The 23,724-nt window shown below is 46.7% G+C and overlaps 1 protein-coding gene and 1 pseudogene across 2 annotated transcripts; one reads left to right on the top strand and one right to left on the bottom strand.

The window, feature by feature from the left end:
• LOC139551382 (polyhomeotic-like protein 3) overlaps positions 1-3,757 on the top strand; it is a 13,055-nt pseudogene extending 9,298 nt beyond the window's left edge.
• Positions 3,581-23,724, bottom strand: LOC139550184 (serine/arginine repetitive matrix protein 2-like). 2 transcript variants are annotated; one of them, XM_071360886.1, is made up of 13 exons: positions 23,556-23,724; positions 18,024-22,919; positions 16,695-17,600; positions 15,048-16,521; positions 13,433-13,503; positions 13,261-13,346; positions 13,099-13,159; positions 12,904-12,979; positions 12,737-12,784; positions 5,153-5,412; positions 4,454-4,663; positions 4,233-4,321; positions 3,581-4,105 (listed from the first exon to the last, which is right to left on the bottom strand). In XM_071360886.1, exons 2-13 carry the CDS (start codon positions 22,854-22,856, stop codon positions 4,027-4,029), a joined length of 8,193 nt encoding a protein of 2,730 aa, XP_071216987.1. In that variant the 5' UTR covers positions 22,857-22,919; positions 23,556-23,724; the 3' UTR covers positions 3,581-4,026. The 2 variants fall into 2 exon arrangements, with proteins under 2 accessions (XP_071216987.1, XP_071216986.1); XM_071360885.1 differs by having other exon boundaries at positions 16,695-17,618; positions 23,556-23,723.

The raw sequence follows: 23,724 nt of genomic DNA, 5'->3' as shown, positions 1-23,724 counted from the left end.
GTTATAACTGTTGTGCTCTATTGGATTGAATCAATGTTAGGCAGTACTGGTCCTGAGGATCCACAGGTCGTGCAGGGTTTTGTTCCAGTGCAGGGTTTAGTGTGGGTTTGTTACATGTATCCAACCCCTCATGTCTGTTCACATGGTTTTATTGCCATTCCAGCATCGTACACTCCTGTCCAATCCCATGCATTGGTCAAGAACCAGCTGCACTGTCCTCCCAGTCACAAGGGGGCGCCCCATCAGCACATCATCCAGCAGACCACAGCAGGATCCCACTGGCAGCTGCACCCCATCGCCCTGGCTTCCCCCTTTCTCCCTAACTCTGACGTGTTAGTCGTCAGAGAGGCCCTGTAGCCGTTCCTCCCGGTACCATTCCCGGTATGTTCCCTGGTGGAAGCTCCACAGTGTACACTACAGGAGCACACTACTACTGGTCACAAAAGGCATGGATAGTCGCCTAGTAGTCACCCGTTCACAGTGTAATGCACAGTGGTGGAAAAAGTACCCAATTGTCATACTTGAGTAAAAGTAAAAATACCTTCATAAAAAAATGACTCAAGTAAAAGTGAAAGTCACCCAGTAAAATATTACTTGAGTAAAAGTCTAAAAGTATTTGGTTTTAAATATACTTAAATATACTTAAGTATCAAAAGTAAATGTATAAATCATTTCAAATTCCTTATATTAAACACTTCCGGCCTTGTTCTACTCCCCAAAGGCATGGACAGTAACCTAATAGTCACCATCCTCCCTCACCCTTCTTCACTGAATGGTGGATTGTGCATTCAACCCCGAGTCAATCTTGGACAGTAGTAGAACACTGCATCTTGAAGCCCCAACCACAACCCCCCCATATATCAAACGTCCTCTTGACCAAGCAGTCTCCTCTCCTACTGGTTGTTGGTTAACATGTTGTTCAGCCCTCCATAGCAGTATATTGTTATGTAAACCAGTCATAGATTCAGTGGTGTGTTCCTTCCTGCCTCAGGTGGGCCGTTCGTCTTTAGGGGCAGAGCAGCAGACCACGCTTCCTGAAGCCTGGGAGGTGAGAACCAATGAGGACCTGGCTCCTGAGATGAGACCCAATGGGGGTCTAGCATCTGAGATGAGAACCAATAGGGATGGAGAGCTAGAGAGCCTGGTGGATGCTGAGCAGCCAGACAACTCCAGTGACTCAGACATGAGTGATGATGAGGATGATATCCTCACCCTGGACGGTGTGTGTGGTGTGTGAATACCTGCGAGCATGCGAGTGTGTCCATCCGTCCATGTGTCAGTCCATCCTTCTAACAGTGTGTCCTCTCCTGCTGTACTGTAGAGCCTGATGCTGAGGGCCTGGTAGACATGCTGCAGTGTGAGTTCTGTGGGAAGAGAGACTACGTTCACACCTTCCTCCGATCCAAACGATTCTGCTCCTTGACCTGTGTCAGGTCAGTCCAGTTTTCCTCATAGGGCTGCACAATACCAGTAACTTTCACAAAATTCCCAGGTTTTCCAGAAATCCCAGTTGGAAGATTCCTGGACTTCCTGGTTATTCCCTCCTGATTCCAGGAGTCTTCCCCCCCAAAAATCTGAAAAATTAAAAGATACTGGGAAAGTTACCCAAATTCACCCAAACACTATTCCCCAACCCAGATGAAGCCCCTGGAATACATATGTGGACTTGTAGCCAGTAGCCATATGTACTTTTTACCATCCAGGATCAAGGGGAATTCAAGAGACCCAGACTACAATTCTTGGAATGTTTTTGTGTTCAGTGGAATATCTCTCCTGGATGGCTAAACTCCAGAAACCATACACAGACCTCAACTTTCCATCTTTCTGTTCCTCCGATTGTCTCTCTCTCTCTCTCCCTCCACTCTGTCAGGTTCAATGTGAGCTGTACTAAGCATCTGAGCGAGTTGAAGGTGGACAAGGCCAGTCATTGGGGCCACAGGCCGATGGGCAGGAGAGGACGACCCCCGGGGAGGATCAACGGGGGCTCCAGAGAACACTTCCTCCTTAGACAGGTCCGAAGTCACAGCCTGTCCGTACGTTTAGCCAACTCCTATGATCATTGATAATGCCAATCATGGTAAGACAGCTGGCAAAACAGCACAAACAAATCTGGAACGAGGCTAGATCAGTTAGACAGACGTGATAAACAAATTTGCAATTATCTGATCTACCTATGAAACCCCAAACTGTTGTCCCTCTAAAGCATTATATGGGGAAATGTCTGATCGTGATCATGTTGTTACTTCCACTGCAGATGAAGTGGCCCTACGGCTCTGATGAGGCCCAGAGAAGGTTGAGGGGAGAGGGGGAAGAGGAGGAAGAAGAGCCCCCTGTCCCCATGATCACCAGGCTGCATCGGCATGAAGAGAGGGAGAGAAGAGAGAGGGTGACAGAGAGAGGGAGAGAGCAGGGAGGAGAGAGACGTTCAGTCCCTCTTATGGACAGATCGCAGGAAAAGACTGTAGTGAAAATCCAACACAAGTGGAGTGTGGAACAAGTCTGCTCCAGATCAACTCTCTACCAGGTATCTTTATGGCTTCACTTGGGATTCAAAGCTGCTTGAACTGTAATGGATGCACATATCTTATACAATATGCCTGGGGCCATGAGTTTTTCCCTCTCAGGTCACAACTCTCTCTCCACCTTCCTCATTTGTCCCCCTCTCCTCCTCTAGGTAGGCGGGACATATCCAACGAGTTACGTTCCCAGGAGATTGACGGCCAGGCCCTCCTATTGCTGACAGAGAACCACTTGATGACAGCTATGAATATCAAAACTAGGCCCCGCCCTCAAACTCTGTGCCCACATCAAATCTCTGAAGGAACCATGAGCATCCCAAATCGCACCCTATTCTCTATATAGTGCACTACTGTTGACCAGGGCTCTATCTGGACAAAAGTAGTGCACTATATAGGGAATAGGGTGCCATTTGGTATGCGAACGAGAGGACCACCCTTATTGGACTTTAAAGACATTGGATTCCAGGAGGATTTGAGACACACACATACTCGCTCTCCGCCTTTCAACTCAGTGAGAAGCAGCTAATGTTTCTGTTTTTCGTCAGTGTATCACCATAGTGATTGTAGCAATATGGCTAAAGGTGGTATTTTCTGTGTATTACATTCAAAGCACTGTACATGCTGTTTAAACTTAAAGAATTATATTGAAATGTTTTGCCAAAATGTTGGTAGTCTCTGAAGGCTGTTTTCCAAGCCTGAGACGAGTTGATATTTTACAATGACACAGATTGACTGGAGTTGCATGAGGAAATCCACCAACACCTGTAGCATAGCAACCAGAAAGTGTCTTGTGAATTCCATGATTGATGAGACATTAGACAAGCAACATATTTTTTGTAGTTATAAATATATAAATAAAATCCATTACCAGACTTGCATGCATTCATTTTGACCTGTCATGGGGGAATAGTCTCATTCCTGTACTGTCATTGCAAGTCATGGGTTGTATCTTAAATGACACGCTATTCCCTATATAGTGCACTAGTAGGGCCCTGGTCAAAAGTGCACTATGAAGAGAATAGGGTGCCATTTGAGACTCAATATACCAATAAGAAGCAAACTAGATGACTGAGGAAGCTTTATTGAGCTGACATGATTCACATTCAGAATGTTATATGCCTGTCACCAAGAAATAGGTATAGATGAAGGTATCGACAAGCTAACCTTACATAGCCACATAATTAGACAAGAATTCAAACAGGAAGAGGAATTAAAATATTACTATTTAAAAAAAAAAAGACATTCCTTTTCCATATAAAAATAGACCAGTATTTACAGAATTTACAGTAATCCAGCCTTAACGGGCAACCATGATGGATAAAATACTGTGGTAGTGGGTCTAAACTGCGGTGTACGTCCTCCCAGGATTTTCACATTCACGGTAAAACGCTGCAGATGTCGTCTCAATCAGAAATGACATTTGAAGGTAAAGCACTATACAACACGCCCTGGGATTTCATCTGGGCTGAAGTCTGACGGCCGGAAGCCAAAGTAGGCAGTGTGGTGTTCAGTGCACAGGACGATGACCGATCGATGCTTTCATTTTCATCTGTTGCTCGATCATCCAATCAAACTCCTCTCTTTCCCTGAGGACAGGAAGGAGGGACAAGAAAACAGATGTGGGAACTGGTGTGTTAAACCTGACTTGGGTTAGCTCCCCAAGCTAATGCCTAGGCTTTAGTTCAGTGGGCTCACACACTACTCCTCTCTTACCTTTTACTCAGACAGGGCCCTTTTAGGTATTTGTCCTCTGCCTTCACCAGTGACAACTTGTCCACTCCAGCTATGGCATAGATAATAGCCTGCAGGAGAAGAAAACTTTAGAATAATTTAATTTAAACTAATTCAACAGTAAAGTGGAATATAAAACACACACAGCAAAAATAAATGTGTGTGTCGATGGACAATAAAGTTGTTTCCTATTGCATTGTGACCTCAGGTAAGAGGACGTCCAGGACGAGACGTATGCGGTCAACGTCAGCCAGGCAGGGTGCGGTGAGGGGGGCGGTCTCATACACCCCCCTCAGGTACTGATACACCTGGTCCAGCTGGTCCTCATCCTCCAGGTAGGTGTCCACTACTGACCGACTGGCTGCCAGGAACCATCGCAGCCACTTAGATTGTTGCTGCCCGCCGATCACACCCTGGGGGGGGGGAGGTGAGAGAGAGGTTATCATATACAGAGAGACCTGATCACACCCTGGAGGGGAGAGAGAGGTTATCATATATAGAGAGACCTGATCACACCCTGGAGGGGAGAGAGAGGTTATCATATACAGAGAGACCTGATCACACCCTGGAGGGGAGAGAGAGGTTATCATATATATAGAGACCTGATCACACCCTGGAGGGGAGAGAGAGGTTATCATATATATAGAGACCTGATCACACCCTGGAGGAGAGAGAGAGGTTATCATATATATAGAGACCTGATCACACCCTGGAGGAGAGAGAGAGGTTATCATATATAGAGAGACCTGATCACACCCTGGAGGGGAGAGATGGAGATGGGGAGAGAGAGGATGGAAGGAGGGAGAGAGCGAGAAAGAGAAATGAGGGAGAGAGGGGAATGAAGGGAGAAAATCTGATACTGACAGACAGAGAAGAGAGCCTATTGAGTGCCTGGGACTCACTAGAAGGCGTGTCTCCACCCGGCGTTGCTTAACGATGAAGTCCACCAGTTTCTCATTGGCACGGTTACGTGCTGCCTTGGAGCGGTCAGGCAGCAGCTTCCTCCTCCTCTTTTTCCTCCTCCTCTCCTCCTCCTGCCGGCCGCTGCCCTCCTCCTCTTCCTCCCCAAGGTCAGAGGTTAAAAACTGCTCCTCCAACATCAGCTTACTGGGGAAGTTGATGTCAGAGGTACTCTGAGGATAACGTCTCCTCACAGGACAGCCTGTTGGTGGATCAGGCAGGTTATTTATCCATCCGTCACCTTTATTTGCATTTATTATGGATCCCCATTAGCTGCTGCCAAATCAGCAGCTTCTCTTCCTGGGGTCCAGCAAAATTAAGGCAGTTTATACAATTTGACAAAATATTACAATACAGTCACAATGTGTGCCCTCAGGCCCCCACCACTACCACATATCTACAGTACTAAATCCATGAGTACAGTTGAAGTCAGAAGTTTACGTACACTTAGGTTGGAGTCATTAAAACTCGTTTTTCAACCACTCCACAAATTTCTTGTTAACAAACTATAGTTTTGGCAAGTTGGTTAGGACATTTACTTTGTGCATGAAACAAGTCATTTTTCCAACAATTGTTTACAGATTATTTCACTTATAATTCACTGTATCACAATTCCAGTGGGTCAGAAGTTTACATACACTAAGTTGACTGTGCCTTTAAACAGCTTGGAAAATTCCAGAAAATTATGTCATGGCTTTAGAAGCTTCTGATCGGCTAATTGACATCATTTGAGTCAATTGGAGGTGTACCTGTGGATGTATTTCAAGGCCTACCTTCAAACTCGGTGACTCTTTGATTTTCCCATGATGTCAAGCAAAAGGGAAAATGAAAAAAAAAAAAAATGTTGTAGACCTCCACAAGTCTGGTTCGTCCTTGGGAGCAATTTCCAAACACCTGAATGTACCACGTTCATCTGTACAAACAACAGTACGCCAGTATAAACACCATGGGACCACGCAGCCGTCATACCACTCAGGAAGGAGACGCGTTCTGTCTCCTAGAGATGAACGTACTTTGGTGCGAAAAGTGCATATTAATCCCAGAACAGCAGCAAAGGACCTTGTGAAGATGCTGGAGGAAACAGTTACAAAAGTATCTATATCCACAGTAAAACGAGTCCTATATCGACATAACCTGAAAGGCCGCTCAGCAAGGAAGAAGCCACTGCTCCAAAACTGCCATAAAAAAGCCAGACTACGGTTTGCAACTGCACATGGGGACAAAGATCGTACTTTTTGGAGAAATGTCCTCTGGTCTGATGAAATAAATATAGAACTGTTTGGCCATAATGACCATCGTTATGTTTGGAGGAAAAAGGGGGACGCTTGCAAGCTGAAGAACACCATCCCAACCGTGAAGCATGGGGGTGGCAGCATCATGTTGTGGGGGTGCTTTCCTGCAGGAGGAACTGGTGCACATCACAAAATAGATGGCATCATGACGGAGGAAAATTATGTGGATATCTTGAAGAAACATCTCAAGACATCAGTCAGGAAGGTAAAGCTTGGTCGCAAATGGGTCTTCCAAATGGACAATGACCCCAAGCATACTTTCAAAGTTGTGGCAAAATGGCTTAAGGACAACAAAGTCAAGGTATTGGAGTGGCCATCACAAAGCCCTGACCTCAATCCTATAGAAAATGTGTGTGCAGAACTGAAAAAGTGAGTGCGAGCAAGGAGGCCTACAAACCTGACTCAATTACACCAGCTCTGTCAGGAGGAATGGGCCAAAATTCACCCAACTTGTTGTGTGAAGCTCGTGGAAGGCTACACGAAACGTTTGACCCAAGTTAAAAAATTTAAAGGCAATGCTACCAAATACTAATTGAGTGTATGTAAACTTCTGACCCACTGGGAATGTGATGAAAAAAAATAAGCTGAAATAAATCATTCTCTACTATTATTCTGACATTTCACATTCTTAAAATAAAGTGGTGATCCTAACTGACCTAAGACAAATCATTTTTAATAGGATTAAATGTCAGGAATTGTGAAAAACTGAGTTTAAAATGTATTTGGCTAAGGTGTACGTAAACTTCAGACTTCAACTGTATGTATAGTGCATATGTTATCGTGTGTGTGTATGCCTGTGCCAATGTTTGTGATGCTTCACAGTCCCCGTTGTTTCATAAGGTGTTTTTTTATTATTATTATTTTTAAATCTAATTTTACTGCTTGCGTCAGTTACTTGATGTGGCATAGAGTTCCATGTAGAACTGTGTGCCTCCCATAGTCTGTTCTGGACTTGGGGACTGTGAAGAGACCTCTTGTGGCATGTCTTGTGGGGTATGCATGGGTGTCTGAGCTGTGTGCTAGTAGTTTAAATGGACAGCTCGGTGCATTCAACATTTCAATACCTCTCATAAATCCAAGTAGTGATGAAGTCAATCTTTCCTCCACTTTCAGCCAGGAGAGATTGACATGCATATTATTAATATTAGCTCTCTGTGTACATCCAAAGGCCAGCCGTGCTGCCCTGTTCTGAGCCAATTGCAATTTTCCTCAGTCCTTTTTTGTGGCACCTGACCACACGACTGAACAGTAGCCAAGGTGCGACAAAACTAGGGCCTGTAGGACCTGCCTTGTTGATAGTGTTGTTAAGAAGGCAAAGCATCGCTTTATTATAGACAGACTTCTCCCCATCTTAGCTACTACTGCATCAATATGTTTTGACCATGACAGTTTACAATCTAGGGTTACTCCAAGCAGTTTAGTCATCACAACTTGCTCAATTTCCACATTATTTATTACAAGATTTAGTTGAGGTTTAGGATTTAGTGAGTGTTTTGTTCCAAATACAATGCTTTTAGTTTTAGAAATATTTAGGGCTAACTTATTCCTTGCCACCCACTCTGAAACTAACTGCAGCTCTTTGTTGAGTGTTGCAGTCATTTCAGTCGCTGTAGTAGCTGATGTGTTTAGTGTTGAGTCATCCGCATACATAGACACTCTGGCTTTACTCAGAGTCAGTAGCATGTCGTTAGTAAAAAATGTAAAAAGCAAGGGGCCTAAACAGCTACGCTGGGGAATTCCTGATTCTAACTGGATTATATTTGATAGGCTTCCATTAAAGAACACCCTCTGTGTTCTGTTAAACAAGTAACTCTTTATCCACATTACAGCAGGGGGTGTAAAGCCAAAACACATAAGTGTTTCCAGCAGCAGACTATGATCGATAATGTCAAAAGCTGCACTGAAGTCTAACAAGACAGCCCCCACAATCATGTTGTCATCAATTTCTCTCAGCCAATCATCAGTCATTTGTGTAAGTGCTGTGCTTGTTGAGTGTCCTTCCCTATAAGCCTGCTGAAATTCTGTTGTCAATTTGTTTACTGTGAAATAGCATTGGCTAACTTATTCCTTACCACCCACTCTGAAACTAACTCCAGCTCTTTGTTAAGTGTTGCAGTCATTTCAGTCAAACACAATTTTCTCTAGAAGTTTACTACGGGTTGGTAACAGGCTGATTGGTTGGTTATTTGAGCCAGTAAAGGGGGCTTTACTATTCTTGGGTAACGGACTGACTTCAGCTTCCCTCCAGGCCTGAGGGCACACGCTCTCTAGTAGGTTTGTATTGAAGATGTGGCAAATACGAGTGGCAATATCGTCTGCTATTATCCTCAGCAATTTTCCATACAGATTGTCAGACCCCGGTGGCTTGTCATTGTTGATAGACAACAATAATTTGTTCACCTCTACCACAATGACTTTACGGAATTCAAAAGTACAATTCTTGTCTTTCATAATTTGGTCTGATATACTTGGATGTGTAGTGTCAGTGTTTGTTGCTGGCATGTCATCCCTAAGTTTGCTAATCTTGCCAATGAAAAAGTAATTAAAGTAGTTGGCAATATCAGTGGGCTTTGTGATGAATGAGCCATCTGATTCAATGAATGAATGAGCCGAGTTGGCTTTCCCCCCACAATTTCATTTTAAAAGTGCCCCAAAGCTTTTTACTGTCATTCTTTATATAATGTATCTTTGTTTCATACTGTAGTTTATTTTTCTTTAGTTTAGTCACATGATTTCTTAATTTGCAATTCGTTTGCCAATCAGTTGGGCTGTCAGACTTAACTGCCATACCTTTTTGCCTCATCCCTCTCAACCATACATTTTTCAATTCCTCATCAATCCAAGGGGATTTAACAGTTTTTACAGTCATTTTCTTAATGGATGTGTGCTAAATAGTAACTGGAATAAGTAGTTTCATAAATGCGTCAAGTGCAGCATCTGGTTGCTCCTCATTACACACCACAGACCAGCAAATATTATTTACATCATCAACATATGAATCACTTCAAAACTTATTGTATGACCTCTTATACACTATATTAGGCCCATCCTTTGGAACTTTGGTTTTCCTAGATATGGCGATTATATTGTGATCACTACATCCTATGGATTTGGATTCTGCTTTAAAACAAATTTCTGCAGCATTAGTAAAGATGTGATCAATACATGTTGATGATTTAATTTCCATGCTGTTTGTAACTACCCTGGTAGATTGACTGAGAACCTGATCCAGGTTGCAGGCACTGGTTACAGTTTGAAGTTTTTTTTCTTCCTGAGCTAAGCTTGATGCCCTCAATCTCACACAAATCATCAAGGAACCCACCAGGTACAACCCTAAATCCGTAAACATGGGCACCCTAATAGACATTATCCTGACCAACCTGCCCTCCAAATACACCTCTGCTGTCTTCAATCAAGATCTCAGCGATCACTGCCTCATTGCCTGTATCCGCCACGGGTCCGCGGTCAAACGACCACCCCTCATCACTGTCAAACGCTCCCTAAAACACTTCTGCGAGCAGGCCTTTCTAATCGACCTGGCCCGGGTACCCTGGAAGGATATTGACCTCATCCCATCAGTTGAGGATGCCTGGTCATTCTTTAAAAGTTACTTCCTCACCATATTAGACAAGCATGCTCCGTTCAAAAAATGCAGAACCAAGAACAGATATAGCCCTTGGTTCACTCCAGACCTGACTGCCCTCGACCAGCACAAAAACATCCTGTGGCGAACTGCAATAGCATCGAAGAGCCCCCGCGATATGCAACTGTTCAGGGAAGTCAGGAACCAATACACGCAGTCAGTCAGGAAAGCAAAGGCCAGCTTTTTCAAGCAGAAATTTGCATCCTGTAGCTCTAACTCCAAAAAGTTCTGGGATACTGTAAAGTCCATGGAAAACAAGAGCACCTCCTCCCAGCTGCCCACTGCACTGAGGCTAGGTAACACGGTCACCACTGATAAGTCCGTGATAATCGAAAACTTCAACAAACATTTCTCAATGGCTGGCCATGCCTTCCTCCTGGCGACTCCAACCTTGGCCAACAGCCCCGCCCCCCCCGCTGCTACTCGCCCAAGCCTCCCCAGCTTCTCCTTTACCCATATCCAGATAGCAGATGTTCTGAAAGAGCTGGAAAACCTGGACCCATACAAATCAGCTGGGCTTGACAATCTGGACCCCCTATTTCTGAAACTGTCCGCCGCCATTGTCGCACCCCCTATTACCAGCCTGTTCAACCTCTCCTTCGTATCATCTGAGATCCCCAAGGATTGGAAAGCTGCCGCGGTCATCCCCCTCTTCAAAGGGGGAGACACCCTGGACCCAAACTGTTACAGACCTATATCCATCCTGCCCTGCCTATCTAAGGTCTTCGAAAGCCAAGTCAACAAACAGATCACTGACCATCTCGAATCCCACCGTACCTTCTCCGCTGTGCAATCCGGTTTCCGAGCCGGTCACGGGTGCACCTCAGCCACGCTCAAGGTACTAAACGATATCATAACCGCCATCGATAAAAGACATTACTGTGCAGCCGTCTTCATCGACCTGGCCAAGGCTTTCGACTCTGTCAATCACCATATTCTTATCGGCAGACTCAGTAGCCTCGGTTTTTCTAATGACTGCCTTGCCTGGTTCACCAACTACTTTGCAGACAGAGTTCAGTGTGTCAAATCGGAGGGCATGTTGTCCGGTCCTCTGGCAGTCTCTATGGGGGTACCACAGGGTTCAATTCTCGGGCCGACTCTTTTCTCTGTATACATCAATGATGTTGCTCTTGCTGCGGGCGATTCCCTGATCCACCTCTACGCAGACGACACCATTCTATATACTTCCGGCCCTTCCTTGGACACTGTGCTATCTAACCTCCAAACGAGCTTCAATGCCATACAACACTCCTTCCGTGGCCTCCAACTGCTCTTAAACGCTAGTAAAACCAAATGCATGCTTTTCAACCGTTCGCTGCCTGCACCCGCACGCCCGACTAGCATCACCACCCTGGACGGTTCCGACCTAGAATATGTGGACATCTATAAGTACCTAGGTGTCTGGCTAGACTGCAAACTCTCCTTCCAGACTCATATCAAACATCTCCAATCCAAAATCAAATCAAGAATCGGCTTTCTATTCCGCAACAAAGCCTCCTTCACTCACGCCGCCAAACTTACCCTAGTAAAACTGACTATCCTACCGATCCTCGACTTCGGCGATGTCATCTACAAAATAGCTTCCAATACTCTGCTCAGCAAACTGGATGCAGTTTATCACAGTGCCATTCGTTTTGTTACTAAAGCACCTTATACGACCCACCACTGCGACCTGTATGCCCTAGTCGGCTGGCCCTCACTACATGTTCGTCGTCAGACCCACTGGCTCCAGGTCATCTACAAGGCTATGCTAGGTAAAGTGCCGCCTTATCTCAGTTCACTGGTCACGATGGCTACACCCACCCGCAGCACGCGCTCCAGCAGGTGTATCTCACTGATCATCCCTAAAGCCAAAACCTCATTTGGACGCCTTTCCTTCCAGTTCTCTGCTGCCTGCGACTGGAACGAATTGCAAAAATCTCTGAAGTTGGAGACTTTTATCTCCCTCAACAACTTTAAAAATCTGCTATCCGAGCAGCTAACCGATCGCTGCAGCTGTACATAGTCCATCTGTAAACTACCCACCCAATTTACCTACCTCACCCCCATACTGCTTTTATTTATTTACTTTTCTGCTCTTTTGCACACCAGTATCTCTTCTTGCACATGATCATCTGATGATTTATCACTCCAGTGTTAATCTGCTAAATTGTAATTATTCGATTTATTGCCTACCTCATGCCTTTTGCACACATTGTATATAGATTCTCTTTTTTTCTACCATGTTATTGACTTGTTTATTGTTTACTCCATGTGTAACTCTGTGTTGTCTGTTCACACTGCTATGCTTTATCTTGGCCAGGTCGCAGTTGCAAATGAGAACTTGTTCTCAACTAGCCTACCTGGTTAAATAAAGGTGAAAAAAAATAAAAAAAATAAAAATAAATATTTAAAATCACCCAAAAAAACATACTTCTCTGTTGATATCACATACATTATCAAGCATTTCACACATATTATATTTAGTCAGGTCAGTTAGAGAATAGATTCTGTTGTATTATAATGACCATCTTAAATTAAGAACAGGCAGCATTGAGCTGAAGTTAAACATTGAATAGCAAAGTGTCAACATCTAATAGACATGAACTTACTTATGTCATCAGAAAAGTACTCAATGAAGGAGCCGGTGAAGCCGCATCCTGCAAAGACAACACAAAACATCAAGGAAAACACAACACACACATAATGAACTTCCTCAGGGTCCGGAAAACAGGCGCATAAGTGCTCATTCTAAGAGAAGCGTAGTAGAATTGTTTACCGATACGGATTCTATAGTCGGCGATCAGCTCCAGGCACCATTTGATGGCAGCATCATAACTCTCTCTGGCTTTACACTACAGACGACAGCAAACAACACACCAGTCACCAGGAATACATATACAAAAACAGCTCTATCTATACTATATATTAGTTGTATGGAGACAGTATTCTTAAAAGAGTTTAAAAACCTTACCACAAGCTGATCAGCCTCTTCACAGTCAAAAGGCTTCAATGTTTTTAGGGCCACAGAGAAGCTGGAAAAGAAACGGAAAAAACATGGTTAATATCGGAAACAAAGGTTCATTACTAAAGAATGACAGTGGAAATGGGTTAAACAGAGTTTTGGGGTTCCTACCCTTTTCGTATCCTCTTCTTGTCAAACAGCAGGTTGTCAATAAACACAATGCTGGCTTTCTTCATCTTCCGGTTCACGCTTTTCACCTGAGGAGAAGAGTTGTTGTCAGCTCTAACATGTCCCCACCACATCTCATCGTTTCATGTTGTTGGGAGCACAGATCCACACTCACCATTGCCGGCCAGAAAGGATAGTTTCTAAATTTGCACCAAACACATATTCCCTCTGTTATGGACAGCGGCTCTGAAAGAGACAAATAATTATTTATATACTGAACAAAAATATAAACGCAACATGTAAAGTGTGGGTCCCATGTTTCATGAGCTGAAATAAAAGATCCCAGAAATGTTCCATAAGCACAAAAAGCTTATTTCTCTCCAATTTTGTGCACAAATTTGTTTACATCCCTGTTAGTGAGCATTTCTCCTTTACCAAGATAATCCATCCACCTGACTGGTGTGGTATATCAAGAGTAAATAGCATGATCATTACACAGGTGCACCTTGTGCTGGGGACAATAAAAGGCCACTAAAATGTGCAATTGTCACAATACAATGCCACAGATGTCTCAAGTTGAGAAGGAGCGTGCAATTGGTATACTGACTACAGGAATGTCCACCAGAGCTGTTGCCAGAGAATGCAATGTTAATTTCTCTACCATAAGCCACCTCTAAATTTGTTTTAGAGAATTTGGCAGTACTTCCAACCGGCCTCACAACCGCAGACCATGTGTAACCACACCAGCCCAGGTCCTCCACATCTGGCTTTTTCACCTGTTGGATCATCTGAGACCAGCCACTTTGACAGCTGATGAAACTGTGGGTTTACGCAACCAACAAATTTCTGCACAAACTGTCAGAAACCGTTTCAGGGAAGCTATTCTACATGCTTGTCGTTCTCACCAGGACCTTGACCTGACTGCAGTTCGGCGTCGTAACCGACTTCAGTGGGCAAATGCCCACCTTCGATGGCCACTGGCACGCTGGAGAAGTGTGCTCTTCATGGATGAATCCCAGTTTCAAATGTGGGCGAGCAGTTTGCTGATGTCAACGTTGTGAACAAAGTGCCCCATGGTGGCGGTGGGGTTATGGTATGGGCAGGCATAAGCTACGGACAACGAAAACAATTGCATTTTATCGATGGCATTTTGAATGCACAGAGATACCGTGAAGAGATCCCGAGGCCATTGTTGAGCCATTCATCCACCGCCATCACGTCATGTTTCAGCATGACAATGCACGGCCCCATGTCATCTTTTCACATTTCCTGCAAGCTGAAAATGTCCCAGTTCTTCCATGGCCTGCATACTCAGACTGTCACCCGTTGAGCATGTTTGGGATGCTCTGGATCGGCGTGTACGACAGCGTGTTCCAGTTCCCGACAATTTCCAGCAACTTTGCACAGCCATTGAAGAGGAGTGAGACAACATTCCACAATCAACAGCCTGATCAATTATGTGAAGGTGATGTGTCGCGCTGCATGAGGCAAATGGTGGTCACACCAGATACTGACTGGTTTTCTGATCCACATCCTCTTACCTTTTGTTTTAAGGTATCTGTTCCCAAAAGATGCATATCTGTATTCCCAGTCATGTGAAATCCATAGATTAGGACCTAATTCATTTATTTCAATTGACTTATTTCCTTATATGAACTGTAAAATCTTTTAAATTCTTGCATGTTGCGTTTATATTTTTGTTCAGTGTAATTAAAAACAATGTACAATTTTTGCAGGCGTCATGTCAGGGAGGGAGTTTATCAACCATCCACACAATCACACTAACTCACTTGTGTTATTTAAGAAACTGGGCAGATCTTCCTCATCCTCCTGCTCTTCCTCCTCTTCAAGAGGAAGTGATGACAAGTGGTCTTCCTGTAGGCTCAGTTCGATGGACAGGTTTGAGGACAGGGAGGCATCTCCTGTGTCTTCGTCCGGTGAGTCCAACTCCAGTAGCTCAAACCGTGGTCTGGAGCATTGGATTGGCTGAGAGCTGGTGCTGTCGTCGCTCTGCAGCCCGACTCTCTCCACTCCCTCTGCTGTAAGACCCTTCCTGCTTCTACGTCTGTGCTTGGCTGGAGGCCCCTCTGAGCTGCAGGTCTGGGAACCTCCCTCTGCTGCAGTCTTCACCTTCTTACCACACTGAGTCTTCACTCTCTTCCCTACAGCCGGGTCCTTCACTCTCTTCCCTACAGCCGGGTCCTTCACTCTCTTCCCTACAGCCGGGTCCTTCACTCTCTTCCCTACAGCCGGGTCTTTCACTCTCTTCCCTACAGCCGGGTCCTTCACTCTCTTCCCTACAGCCGGGTCCTTCAATCTCTTCCCTACAGCCGGGTCCTTCACTCTCTTCCCTACAGCCGGGTCCTTCACTCCCTTCACTACATCTGCCTTCTTCACTCCCTTCACTACAGCCGGCTTCTTCACTCCCTTCACTACATCCGCCTTCTTCACTCCCTTCACTACAGCCGGCTTCTTCACCCCAGCCGTCTTCTTCACTCCCTTCACCCCAGCCGGCTTCTTCACTCCCTTCACCCCAGCCGGCTTCTTCACTCCCTTCACCACAGCCGGCTTCTTCACTCCCTTCACCACAGCCGGCTTCTTCACTCTCTCCACCCCAGCCGGCTTCTTTACTCTCTCCACCCCAGCCGGCTTCTTCACTCTCTCCACTCCAGCCGGCTTCTTCACTCTCTCCACTCCAGCCGGCTTCTTCACTCTCTCCACTCCAGCCGGCTTCTTCACTCTCTCCACTCCAGCCGGCTTCTTCACTCCCTTCACTACAGCCGGCTTCTTCACTCCCTTCACTACAGCCGGCTTCTTCACTCCCTTCACTACAGCCGCCTTCTTCACTCCCTTCACTACAGCCGCCTTCTTCACTCCCTTCACTACAGCCGCCTTCTTCACTCCCTTCACTACAGCCGCCTTCTTCACCCCCTTCACTACAGCCGCCTTCTTCACCCCCTTCACTACAGCCGCCTTCTTCACCCCCTTCACTACAGCCGGCTTCTTCACCCCCTTCACTACAGCCGGCTTCTTCACTCCCTTCACTACAGCCGGCTTCTTCACTCCCTTCACTACAGCCGGCTTCTTCACTCCCTTCACTACAGCCGGCTTCTTCACTCCCTTCACTCCAGCCGGCTTCTTCACTCCCTTCACTCCCGCCGGGTCCTTCTTCACTCCCTTCACTCCAGCCGGGTCCTTCCTTGGTCGACCTCTGGGTTTACCCCAAGGTTTACTGCTGGGTACAGCTCCGTCTGGCTCTGGATTCTGAAAGAGAGAAAGTTACTGAATATTGAATAGTTTAAGCATTTACTACTCTACAGAGAATAAGCCTGGACTAAAACTCCTTTTCAATGGAGATTCTCCATTGTCAAGGCAAATTGTCTCTCAGTGCATAATGTCACGTCTGTTTCGACTCAGTGTTGATAAAGATACAGTACCTTGTCTAGATGTTCTAACAGCTTCCAGGTGATAGGTGAGGCGTTCTGAGGGCTGTCTGGCTTAGAGCTGGGGACCAGGGGAGACAGAGAGACAGAGAAGGGGTTGACTGTTCCTATGGAGGATCTGGGGCCTGGGGTGGAGCTAAGACACATCTGCTGCTGGACCACCTTAGTTCTGCCTCTGACTCTCTTAGGTGTGTTTGTGTTTGTCGTTCTGACTCTCTTAGGTGTGTTTGTGTTTGTCGTTCTGACTCTCTTAGGTGTGCTTGTCGTTCTGACTCTCTTAGGTGTGTTTGTCGAGGAAGAGACGCCAGGAGGCCTGAGAGTAGGAGAGAGGCTCCTCTTTAGGCCAGAAGAGAGTTCTGCAGATAGAACAGGGAATGAAGAGAGGATCTCAGAGTCTACCCTGTGGCTCTGTGTTTTTTTTCTATGTTTTCTCTTTGGGACAGCAGGAGGGTTGTGTGTGGAGGAGGAAACGCTGGGGGAGAGGTCTGCAGATAGCACAGGGAGTGAGATGGGGTTGGCAAAGACTACATTATGGCTCTTTGATTTCTTAGTATATTTTTTCTTTTTTACAGTCTCCACTTGTGACTGTAGCTTACGTTTCAGCGATATTTCAGATGTCTTTTCCCTATTTCCCACAGTTTCCTGTGACTGGTCTACTTTATGGCTATGTGACTTTCTAGTATGTTTCCACTTCCTCACAGTCTCTTGCGACTGGACAGTCTCCTGTGACTGGACAGTCTCCTGTGACTGGACAGTCTCCTGTGATTGAGCTACCTTGGAGGTCTGTGACGTTTTAGATGCATGCTTCCTCTTGCTCAAATCCTCACTCTCTTGTGACTGGTCAGTCTCCTGCGACCGGTCAGTCTCCTGCGACTGGTCTACCTCCTGCGACTGGTCTACCTCCTGCGACTGGTCTACCTTAGGGGTCTCCGATTTTTGTGACTGGTCAGTCTCCTGCAAATGGTTAATCTCCTGTGACTGGTCAGTCTCCTGCGAATGGTTAATCTCCTGTGACTGGTCAGTCTCCTGCGAATGGTTAGTCTCCTGTGACTGGTCAGTCTCCTGCGAATGGTTAATCTCCTGTGACTGGTCAGTCTCCTGCGAATGGTTAGTCTCCTGTGACTGGTCAGTCTCCTGCGAATGGTTAGTCTCCTGTGACTGGTCAGTCTCCTGCGAATGGTTAGTCTCCTGTGACTGGTCAGTCTCCTGCAAATGGTTAATCTCCTGTGACTGGTCAGTCTCCTGCGAATGGTTAGTCTCCTGTGACTGGACTACCTTAGATGTCTTCTTCCAATTTCTTACAGTCTCCTGCGGCTGGTCTACCTTAGGGGTCTCCGATTTTTTTGTATACTTCCTCTTTGTCACCGGTGCCGGACACCTGTCCTCAATGCCAGGCGCAGGTGAGTTGGGTGTCAAGGACTGTGTCTCAGCCTCTGTTTGGTCCTCTGGCTGTGAACATGGGTGTGTATCTGTTAGGGCCTGATGGATCTGATGTTCTGGGACAGTATGAGGCGTCTTGTCTTTGGGTGGCCTCCCCCTCTTGCGCCGTTCACCGTGTGGCTGTGACGCATCAGAGGTTCCTTTCTCTGTGGTCCTCTGTTTCTGGGGTGAAACAAATAGTTCAGCCTCTAGCTCTCTGGTCAGTGAGTCTGTGTGATCTCCAGCAATTAGGACATTATGGCTGGTTGTATCTCCTTGTTCTACAGATGGACTACAGAGATGGGACCCTTCGTTACGCTGTACCCTCTGGAAATCCTTGGTGGGGGATGGTAGTTCAGAGGTGCCCACAGTCGACAGAGGCTGTGTCTCAACCTCTGTTTGGGCATCAGGTGGCTGACACCTGTCCTCAGGCACAGGTGGGTTGGATGACAGGGGCTGTGTCACTGTGACAGCATTATTTTGTTCCTCACGCTGTGAACATCGGTCTGAATCTGAAGGGGACTGGATCTCCTGCGACTGGTCTACCTTATGGGTCTCCGATTTTTTTGTATACTTCCTCTTTGTCACCGGTGCCAGACACCTGTCCTCAAGGCCAGGCGCAGGTGAGTTGGGTGTCAAGGACTGTGTCTCAGCCTCTGTTTGGTCCTCTGGCTGTGAACATGGGTGTGTATCTGTTAGGGCCTGATGGATCTGATGTTCTGGGACAGTATGAGGTGTCTTGTCTTTGGGTGGCCTCCCCCTCTTGCGCCGTTCACCGTGTGGCTGTGACGCATCAGAGGTTCCTTTCTCTGTGGTCCTCTGTTTCTGGGGTGAAACAAATGGTTCAGACTCTAGCTCTCTGGTCAGTGAGTCTGTGTGATCTCCAGCAATTAGGACATTATGGCTGGTTGTATCTCCTTGTTCTACAGATGGACTACAGAGATGGGACCCTTCGTTACGCTGTACCCTCTGGAAATCCTTGGTGGGGGATGGGGATTCCAAGGTACCCACAGGTGACAGAGGCTGTGTCTCAACCTCTGTTTGGGCATCAGGTGGCTGACACCTGTCCTCAGGCACAGGTGGGTTGGATGACAGGGGATGTGTCACTGTGACAGCATTCGTTTGTTCCTCTCGCTGTGAACATCGGTCTGAATCTGAAGGGGACTGGATCTCCTGCGACTGGTCAGTCTCCTGCGGCTGGTCTACCTTATGGGTCTCCGATTTTTTTGTATACTTCCTCTTTGTCACCGGTGCCGGACACCTGTCCTCAAGGCCAGGCGCAGGTGAGTTGGGTGTCAAGGACTGTGTCTCAGCCTCTGTTTGGTCCTCTGGCTGTGAACATGGGTGTGTATCTGTTTGGATCTGATGTCCTGGGACAGTATGAGGTGTCTTGTCTTTGGGTGGCCTCCCCCTCTTGCGCCGTTCACCGTGTGGCTGTGACGCATCAGAAGTTCCTTTCTCTGTGGTCCTCTGTTTCTGGGGTGAAATAAATAGTTCAGCCTCTAGCTCTCTGGTCAGTGAGTCTGTGTGATCTCCAGCAATTAGGACATTATGGCTGGTTGTATCTCCTTGTTCTACAGATGGACTACAGAGATGGGACCCTTCGTTACGCTGTACCCTCTGGAAATCCTTGGTAGGGGATGGTAGTTCAGAGGTGCCCACAGGTGGGTTGGGTGACAGGGGCTGTGTCTCAACCTCTGTTTGGGCATCAGGTGGCTGACACCTGTCCTCAGGCACAGGTGGGTTGGATGAGAGGGGATGTGTCACTGTGACAGCATTCGTTTGTTCCTCTCGCTGTGAACATGGGTCTGAATCTGAAGGGGACTGGATCTCCTGCGGCTGGTCAGTCTCCTGCGGCTGGTCAGTCTCCTGCGGCTGGTCTACCTTAGGGGTCTCCGATTTTTTTGTATACTTCCTCATCGGTGACTGACACCTGTCCTCAGGCACAGGTGGGTTGGATGAGAGGGGATGTGTCACTGTGACAGCATTCGTTTGTTCCTCTCGCTGTGAACATGGGTCTGAATCTGAAGGGGACTGGATCTCCTGTGACTGGTCAGTCTCCTGCAAATGGTTAATCTCCTGTGACTGGTCAGTCTCCTGCAAATGGTTAATCTCCTGCAAATGGTTAATCTCCTGTGACTGGTCAGTCTCCTGCAAATGGTTAATCTCCTGTGACTGGTCAGTCTCCTGCGAATGGTTAATCTCCTGTGACTGGTCAGTCTCCTGCGAATGGTTAGTCTCCTGTGACTGGTCAGTCTCCTGCGAATGGTTAGTCTCCTGTGACTGGTCAGTCTCCTGCGAATGGTTAGTCTCCTGTGACTGGTCAGTCTCCTGCGAATGGTTAGTCTCCTGTGACTGGTCAGTCTCCTGCGAATGGTTAGTCTCCTGTGACTGGTCAGTCTCCTGCAAATGGTTAATCTCCTGTGACTGGTCAGTCTCCTGCGAATGGTTAGTCTCCTGTGACTGGACTACCTTAGATGTCTTCTTCCAATTTCTTACAGTCTCCTGCGGCTGGTCTACCTTAGGGGTCTCCGATTTTTTTGTATACTTCCTCTTTGTCACCGGTGCCGGACACCTGTCCTCAATGCCAGGCGCAGGTGAGTTGGGTGTCAAGGACTGTGTCTCAGCCTCTGTTTGGTCCTCTGGCTGTGAACATGGGTGTGTATCTGTTAGGGCCTGATGGATCTGATGTTCTGGGACAGTATGAGGCGTCTTGTCTTTGGGTGGCCTCCCCCTCTTGCGCCGTTCACCGTGTGGCTGTGACGCATCAGAGGTTCCTTTCTCTGTGGTCCTCTGTTTCTGGGGTGAAACAAATAGTTCAGCCTCTAGCTCTCTGGTCAGTGAGTCTGTGTGATCTCCAGCAATTAGGACATTATGGCTGGTTGTATCTCCTTGTTCTACAGATGGACTACAGAGATGGGACCCTTCGTTACGCTGTACCCTCTGGAAATCCTTGGTGGGGGATGGTAGTTCAGAGGTGCCCACAGTCGACAGAGGCTGTGTCTCAACCTCTGTTTGGGCATCAGGTGGCTGACACCTGTCCTCAGGCACAGGTGGGTTGGATGACAGGGGCTGTGTCACTGTGACAGCATTATTTTGTTCCTCACGCTGTGAACATCGGTCTGAATCTGAAGGGGACTGGATCTCCTGCGACTGGTCTACCTTATGGGTCTCCGATTTTTTTGTATACTTCCTCTTTGTCACCGGTGCCAGACACCTGTCCTCAAGGCCAGGCGCAGGTGAGTTGGGTGTCAAGGACTGTGTCTCAGCCTCTGTTTGGTCCTCTGGCTGTGAACATGGGTGTGTATCTGTTAGGGCCTGATGGATCTGATGTTCTGGGACAGTATGAGGTGTCTTGTCTTTGGGTGGCCTCCCCCTCTTGCGCCGTTCACCGTGTGGCTGTGACGCATCAGAGGTTCCTTTCTCTGTGGTCCTCTGTTTCTGGGGTGAAACAAATGGTTCAGACTCTAGCTCTCTGGTCAGTGAGTCTGTGTGATCTCCAGCAATTAGGACATTATGGCTGGTTGTATCTCCTTGTTCTACAGATGGACTACAGAGATGGGACCCTTCGTTACGCTGTACCCTCTGGAAATCCTTGGTGGGGGATGGTAGTTCAGAGGTGCCCACAGGTGGGCTGGGTGACAGGGGCTGTGTCTCAACCTCTGTTTGGGCATCAGGTGGCTGACACCTGTCCTCAGGCACAGGTGGGTTGGATGAGAGGGGATGTGTCACTGTGACAGCATTCGTTTGTTCCTCTCGCTGTGAACATGGGTCTGAATCTGAAGGGGACTGGATCTCCTGCGACTGGTCAGTCTCCTGCGACTGGTCTACCTTAGGGCTCTCTGATTTTTTTGTATACTTCCTCATCGATGACTGACACCTGTCCTCAGGCACAGGTGAGTTGGATGACAGGGGCTGTGTCACTGTGACAGCATTATTTTGTTCCTCTCGCTGTGAACATCGGTCTGAATCTGAAGGGGACTGGATCTCCTGCGACTGGTCTACCTTAGGGGTCTCCGATTTTTTTGTATACTTCCTCTTTGTCACCGGTGCCGGACACCTGTCCTCAAGGCCAGGCGCAGGTGAGTTGGGTGTCAAGGACTGTGTCTCAGCCTCTGTTTGGTCCTCTGGCTGTGAACATGGGTGTGTATCTGTTTGGATCTGATGTTCTGGGACAGTATGAGGCGTCTTGTCTTTGGGTGGCCTCCCCCTCTTGCGCCGTTCACCGTGTGGCTGTGACGCATCAGAGGTTCCTTTCTCTGTGGTCCTCTGTTTCTGGGGTGAAATAAATGGTTCAGACTCTAGCTCTCTGGTCAGTGAATATGTGTGATCTCCAGCAATTAGAACATTATGGCTGGTTGTATCTCCTTGTTCTACAGATGGACTACAGAGATGGGACCCTTCGTTACGCTGTTCCTCTGGCTGTGAACATGGGTCTGAATCTGAAGTGGACTGGATGTGATGTTCTGGGACAGTATGAGGTTTCTTGTCTTTGGGTGGCCTCCCCCTCTTGCGCCGTTCACCGTGTGGCTGTGATGCATCAGAGGTTCCTTTCTCTGTGGTCCTCTGTATCTGGGGTGGAATTAGTGATTGAGACAGGCTAGCAGGGTTGGTTGAAACAGGTGTTTGAACTGGGCTAGCAGGACTAAGTCCTGGCTGTGGAGTGGATGTTTGGTGGTCGGTCCAATTTGAGGTCTTCTGAGTGGAAAAGGAAGAAGTGTCCTCTGGTGAATTCATGTTCAAGGCCAGGCGAGCTCCAGCGCTTCAACTCCTCAGGAGGGAAATGCTTGTCATCTTGAGCTGTGGTGGAACCATGCATGAAGATAACAGGTTTATTATTTGTGTTGATCAAATAACAGCCATGTCAATTTCCCGAGAGGGTTGTAAACATTAAATGTGTAGGCTAGTAATTAGCACCTAGGAAACATCTTAGCAAACATCTGGCCAGCTAGCTAAACACTGACAGCTTGTGAATTTGAAAGTTGCGTTACTAGACCAAACTGTGGCCATTCAACGGATTAACACCTTCCATTTGCATCTTGAAAACGAGATCGTGCATCTCAAAAGATTTCATCATGCAAAATTTCAAATAAATAACGTTAGCTAGTTAGCCGTTAGCTAGCTGACAACACTACTAGAGATCGGTCTCATCAGATATTTAAAAATAAAACATGAACATATGAGATTAGAGACAGTTGACTAGTTTTGATAGATTTTCGTATTCACTTTACATCCGCATATGGGATGTACGGCATGCTTTCTGGTATAACAACGGTAGCTAGCTAGCTAGAAAGCTACCGATAATTCTACAGCGTGTTTTGAATTGCATCGGTTACTCTGTGCTGGCTAACCGTTAGGTAGCTAACTTGCTAACGTTGCTAAAGTAGTATAGTAGTTAGGTTCCAAATACTGATATTCATAAAGATTCATACGTACACATAGAAACAGCAAGGTAGCTAGGTTGAATACTTTCTTCTTGATACTTCAAATGTTGCAACTCCTTCTGGGTTAGCACTAGTTACCATATCCACAAAGTCAAAATTGGCTATCGTCAACTGGCTATATCGTAAAAATTCATGAAAACGAAAATGTGCTTTATTTTCTT

This window comes from Salvelinus alpinus, chromosome 23 (genome assembly GCF_045679555.1).
Source record: "Salvelinus alpinus chromosome 23, SLU_Salpinus.1, whole genome shotgun sequence".
In the NCBI taxonomy this organism is placed as follows: domain Eukaryota; kingdom Metazoa; phylum Chordata; class Actinopteri; order Salmoniformes; family Salmonidae; genus Salvelinus; species Salvelinus alpinus.
The sequence above is the reverse complement of the archived record's forward strand: the minus strand, read 5'-3'. Positions and strand labels throughout refer to the sequence as shown.